We start from the raw sequence: 6,246 nt of genomic DNA, 5'->3' as shown, positions 1-6,246 counted from the left end.
AAACAAATGACCCGTATAAACAATACGAATCACACAGGAATGTGATAATTTCTAAAATCTGGAGCATTTTGAGACTATCGCAAAACCGTAATTCGAATTTAAACCCCTAAGTGTGGTGAAGGATTTTTTCCCCAAAATGTTGACGTCTTTACACATTAAAAACTTGTAAAGGAAAATCTGATTAAAAAAAACCATATGGGGTGCAGCAGGGGGCGGAGCGGGTCGCTTTGAAGTAGCTCACGGCCTGGCGGCCGTGAAAGTGAGAGCAATTAGGGGGGAGGAGAAGTGAGGCCAGCGCGCACTGCGCACGATGGGGAAGCCTGTGGGAGGGAAGCTGATTGCTTTGATGTGGAGAGCATCAGGAAAGCTAAACCAGCAGGCGGATGGGAGCGCGTTCACGAGACCACATGCAATTGTGGAAATCCGCCGGCGGGTTTAGCTTTCTTGATGCAACACTAAAATTCTCCCCTATCCATTCCTGCGGAATGGGATAGGCTCGACATAAAAATGGCTAGTTGCTCCATTATTAATATTACGCTAGTGTCAACGTTTGTTGAATCACCCTGGAAATAGAATAAAATAATGCCAGTAAATCAAACACCCACTGTTTGCTGAAAAAATGTTTTATTCTGAGAACCAATTTAAGAACATTGGAGGCAAATCTACAAGTTCTCCGCAGCTGCTGTAAATGCAATAAAAAGAAAAAGATTAAATATAAATTAGTTTCTCCAATTTTCTGAGCACTATGCTTCTGGCCATGATTAAAAAACGCAATCACTGGTTGGCCTGAACACAACGTCATGTGTATTCCTTACATTCGTAAAGCAGAACGTTTAAATAGTTTTTAAAAATTGTAATACAGGGCCACAGGGCTAGTAAGTCTGAATAAACTATATCCACTTGCTGTGGCGTAGGCCCTCAGTTCATACCATTAGAATGTACTGCAGCAGTATGTCCTCAGCAAAGCTGAAGTAGTCCAAATTAATATATAGTGTTATCTTTTGGAGACAGACACTTTTATTCCATGCACAAAGGCAGGAATAAATGAGAATACAGAGCAGTGAGTAAAACAGCCCCATATGTCCTGCAAACGTTTAACGAAATGAAATAAAATAATTATTGCTCTTCTCTTATGAGAGAAACTACATTTGCTGAGTTGAGTTTCCGTTCCAAGTGTTGTTTTCATCGTCATCATCCTGAGTCTTTAATCTATAAACTTTGCCTTCTTTTTTGAACTCTTCACCACGCTTGTCCAGCACTCTTTTTCTGACTGATTCTCTACAACAAAATGAACATAAAGAAAATATAAATAAAGTATACTTCATTCTTATCTTATCCTGGAAAATGTTTTTTTAATGTTTCTTTCTCTTAATACAGAGGACTTTGTAAAGTGAACTGCCACAGTCATTGTGAAACAAAAGGCAGTAGGATGTTAGTTTTTTCTAACACAATATTTAAATAGCTTGTAAATTAAAAGTACAGACATTTCAAAACATATCAGAAATTACAAATGATTTTTTTTGTAATTTAGAAGTGTAATGTAAAGATCTAAATCGGAGCGAAACAAATCAGAACATTTTACTAGGTGATGTGCAAATGACAAATATTTGCAGAAACTCTATTTTCAAACATAATTGTTTGCAGTAAAACTGCAAGTCAGTGGGAATATTGTGGCCATTTCAATCGAAAACGTGCTGATTGCAAATGACAGTGTGCTACTACTTCATGCTTTAGTTATAAATTTATTAGTTGATAGTTTTTAAACCTGATTTGAAGAACGTTCCTTAACCCCGCCCTGATGACAATGTTGTTAATTAACTAAGAGGCAAGTCAGGGGTCATGAGTAACCTTTATGTGGCTAGTTTTGTACTATATATAGAGCAAATGTTTAGTCTATTAAATCATACAAAAGAGTTTTTTGTACAGCAAACATGCTGAACTCACATATTCGAAGGGGTTCTCATATGTGATAGTAAAGAAAATGAAGGCTCAGTGAATTAAAATATTTGCCCTGGGCACATAATTTGAAACCAGTTCATGGGTATGCAGCATTACAGTTAGGTCGAGTAGATGATTTAAGTCACTAGACCAGTAGATCTGGTAACATTTTAATGATTTTTTGAGGCTTGTATACCCAAGCAATACCTCCCCGGATGTGGTTCCTTCCATAGTGGCAACATGATCAAAGGACCTATGGACATGCTCAACAGCTCAGGATAGCAGCCTCTCTGAGCCCAGTCTGGAGCCACTAGGATGGCTTGGGCCCTGTTGTTTCGGATCTTCTTCAGAACTCTGGGCAGGAGTGGTAGTGGTGGCAAGACGTATATATAAAGAAAGAGAATGACCCCTTGTGTTAACCAAGGGAATAGGGTGCTATAGATACGTAAAAAAACAAATACTCCCTTAGATTGTACAAAGCACCGAATGACAGAAAGCTCAACTCACAACTGAGTCATACCTTTATATAAATACAGTGATACAGCCCATGCAGTAGAATACCACAAATATGTTGACCAATTATATTATGATACTCCAAAGTTATCACAAATCCTCTTTTTATTTAAAAAAATCTTTCTTACAGTATTTCATCAAACATCATCTCACATACTATATGTCCCAAAATAATTCATACAAAGCAATTTGTTAAAAACCCCACAATATACTGGTGGAAAGACGCACAGAAGGCCGGAGCTTCAATCGAGATGAAAAGCGTCTCAGAGTGAGGGCCGCCTTGGAGATACCAGTGCACAGAACTGCTGACTGGCACGTTCTCTGCAGTGGCAAAAAGATCTAACCAAGGCTCTCCCCACTGCTGAAGAAGCTTTGCTTGACCTCCTGTTGACACCACTTGTGATCCGCTAGGCATTTTCGAATGAGTTTGTCCGCTCTGGCATTCAGAGAGCCCGCCAGGTGTTGAACCACCAGGGAAATGGCCTGACATTTCAGCCATGTCCAGAGACACAGGGCGTATTAACAGATGATCAACAACTCCACCCCACCTGTTTTGTTGTAGTACCACATAATGTTGTCTGAACACCTGCACAAGCCTTCCCTTGATGGTGGGTAGAATAGCTTTGAATGCCAACCGTATCGCTCGGTGCTCCAACAGGTTGATGTGGAATCTGGATTCCACCAGAGACATAGTCCCCGGGCTTCAACCCATCCCAGATTGCCTCCCCAGTCCAGGAGTGGCATGCCTGTCACTACAATCAGATCAGGTTGGTGTAGGGAGAGGAGTTTGCTGCTGACCCAATCGCAGTTCGTCAGCTACCACTGCAGATCTTCTACAGTGCCCTCTGAGATCTAGACCATGCCAGAGATTTTCCTGATGGGGCGACCACTGTAACTTCAGGTCCCACTGCAGAGTCCGGATAGGTCAACGAGCATGCGCCACAAGGCCATGAGACCTAGCAGCTTTAGAGTCAGTCTCATCAAAATCCAGGCTACAGGCTGAAACATCTGTATCATAGCCTGAAAATTCTGGACTCAGCCCGCTGGAGGATAAGCCCGAAACTGCACGGTGTCCAGAATTGTCCACGTAGTCTGGGTGTGGGGATGACCGCCTGCGGTGAGCCCCCCTTCGACAGCCAGTCTTCAAGATAGGGGATAACGAGCACCCCTGATCTCCGCAGATGAGCTGCAACCACCGCCATCACCTTGGTGAACACCCTAGGGGTGATGGTAAGGCCCAAAGAGAGCCCAGCAAATTAAAAGTGTTTGTGACCCAATGTGTACCGCAGGTAATATCTGTGGGCAGGCAGGGCGGGAATATGGAAGTATGCAACCTGCATGTTCAAGGCTATCACTTAGTCTCCCGGGTCCAGGGCAGGCAATACTTGAGCAAGTGTAAGCATTTCGAATTTCTCTATTTACAGGAAGAAATTGAGACGGTACAGGTCTAGGACAGAATGATGGCCTCTGTCCCTTTTGAGCCCCAAAAAGTAGTGAGAATAACAACTATGACTTACTTCTGATGCCGAATCCTTCTCTATGGGTCCTTTGGCCAAAAGAGCCACCACTTCCTGATGGAGTAATGAGATGTGGTCCTCTATCAGCTTGCCACAAGTAGGTAGCATGGGTGGAGGGGTAGTAACAAAAGGGAAGGAAGAGCTTCTTTGGACAATATGAAGAACCCAGCAGTTGCAGGTTATTGTCCTACAGTGGTGCAGGTCATGGGGTATCTTGCTTCCCACTGGGGAAACTAAAGGGGCTTGGGGGCTGCAGCTACTGGGGAGGGGGTTGATTGACTCGCCTGCCCTTTGGCTACCTGACCCATGGGGCCTACGGGTGCTGCGTCTTTGACCACGTGAAGTCTGAGAAATCCACTTGCCGTGGTGGCTGGAGACACTGCAGGAAACCCCTTCCGTAGCCACAAAAGGAGCAATAGGTGGACAGTGGAAAGGTCCAAGGACTAGTTATAGCCCCTTTGACCTTGAACAGCTACAGAGCTGCGTCCGCCTTTTCTCCGAACAGAGGGACACATCAAAGGGCATGTCGATGAGCTGGGCCTAGACATCCCCAGAAAAGCCAGTCGTCCTCAGCCAAGCATGGCGCTGTATGGTCACCGACAATGAAACCACTCTGCCTAGCGAGTCTGTCATATCCAGCTCACAGTAAATGGCGAACTGAGTTGTGTCCCTCCCATCCGCAATAACTGGAGAGAATATGGCTCGAGTCTTCTCCGAGAATATATGCAACACCTGCATAAAAGAGCCCCACAGTGGGAGTATCAGCACGAAAGGCACACACTGTTGACTTCCTGCAGTACCAGGCTGGCCGAAGAATAATTTCTTCCACAAGGTATCCAGCCTCTTCGATTTTCTGTCCGGGGGTGAGGAGGGGGGGGGGGTGATTGTTGGTAGGGATTGCGCCAAGATTTACTTTGGAAGTGGAGATTGCACCACCAAGATCTCCAGGCTGGGGTGCGTTGTAAGAAAACTGAGGCCCCCTGGGGCGGGGCAATGGCGGCGAGCAATCGACCTATCCACAGGAGCTCCTGTGCAGAGCTTGGACCAAGCCCCGAGTAAGACCTGCTTGAGGGCTTCATTAAACAGGAGAAGCGGTTCGGATGGGGTGACTCCCGGCTGAAGCACCTCCACCAGACGTTCGTCTTGACAGCCATAGTGGGAAGCTGAAGGTCTAAGACCACAGCTGCCTCTCCTCCATAGCAAATGAGGCTTTCTCTTCCGTAGCCCAGTAGGAAAAGAAGCCAAGCCAGTATCTGGGAGGGTTTACAGCCCACTGGCATCTGCCAGATCCTCACACCAGATGTCATCTGTAACATCCCGGGGATGGTATACATCAGGGTCTAGTGGCTTCTCAACATTAATCTCAAAGTCCTACCCCAAAGGAACCAGGCACAGGCTCCGGGCTGGGTAGTATGCTCCCGGTGTGAGGCAACACTCATTCAGCTCCCTGTCCGGGATGCGTTTGGGGACTGTGCGGTGGGCACCAGGAACTTCGACAGTGGAGCTGGGAAAGGTCGAGGTGGCATACCAGTGAGGGCCTCTAGACAGCACACAGGGCCCAAAAGTGCTTCAGCGAGGACAGGCTGGCAAAATAGGAGGTGCATGACCTCATGAAAATCACAACGTTGGCCTGGGGTTGTTCCAGCTCCTGGAAACTCTGGGACGCCTGGAGACAGCGCAGGTGCAGTCTCAACTGCAGAGCCAGGCCTCGAATGCCAAAAGTCCCTCATTTTGCCAGATGACTTTGTCGGACGGGGTGAAGTAGATTACCTCTTCTACTTCTTAATCTTTCAGGTTGTGGTACTTACCTGAAAGCCTGGACAACTTGGACTAACGACGTTCACCTGGAGTGACTCCGTGACCAATACTGGGACCTAACTCTTGACTGGGATCACAGACTGTTGTGCCGTTGCACGTCCAGGAGCTTGAGGGACCGCTCCCTCAAGGCCTTGGGGTGCATGGCACGACAATCGACACAGGTCTTGGCATCATGGTCATGCTAGAGGCACAAAAGACAGATGAGGTGTGGGTCCATCCTAAGAGACATTTGTTAGTGACAGCCTTTCTTGTGGACATTACAGCCACACCAGGAGACAAGGTCTCAAAAAACCTGTTGACAAAAAGTTTAAAAACAGTCAAAAAAGACTGGGAGTAGCTCTTCACCGGATGTGCACTGACTGGCGCAGAAAGAAAAAAAATTATGTCAGCATGCTGGGGTCGCGCCTATATAAGCACAATCTAAGACTAATCCCAAGTCCTCAGGAAGGAGTGCTTTTGA

At 46.0% G+C, this 6,246-nt stretch overlaps 1 protein-coding gene across 2 annotated transcripts in view; it reads right to left on the bottom strand.

Annotated features, from left to right (window-relative positions):
* Window positions 1–607: 607 nt before the first annotated feature.
* Window positions 608–6,246, bottom strand: part of UBXN4 (UBX domain protein 4) — a 230,193-nt gene continuing 224,554 nt past the window's right edge. For both annotated transcript variants that reach the window (XM_078682452.1, XM_078682453.1), the window contains one exon: window positions 608–1,278. In XM_078682452.1, the coding sequence (XP_078538578.1) occupies window positions 1,143–1,278 (136 nt within the window). In that variant the 3' untranslated portion in view covers window positions 608–1,142. The remainder of the gene's footprint in view (window positions 1,279–6,246) is intronic.

Source organism: Lissotriton helveticus, chromosome 3_1 (genome assembly GCF_964261635.1).
Source record: "Lissotriton helveticus chromosome 3_1, aLisHel1.1, whole genome shotgun sequence".
NCBI lineage: Eukaryota > Metazoa > Chordata > Amphibia > Caudata > Salamandridae > Lissotriton > Lissotriton helveticus.
Note: the sequence above shows the minus strand (reverse complement) of the source record. Positions and strands in the feature narration are given on the sequence as shown.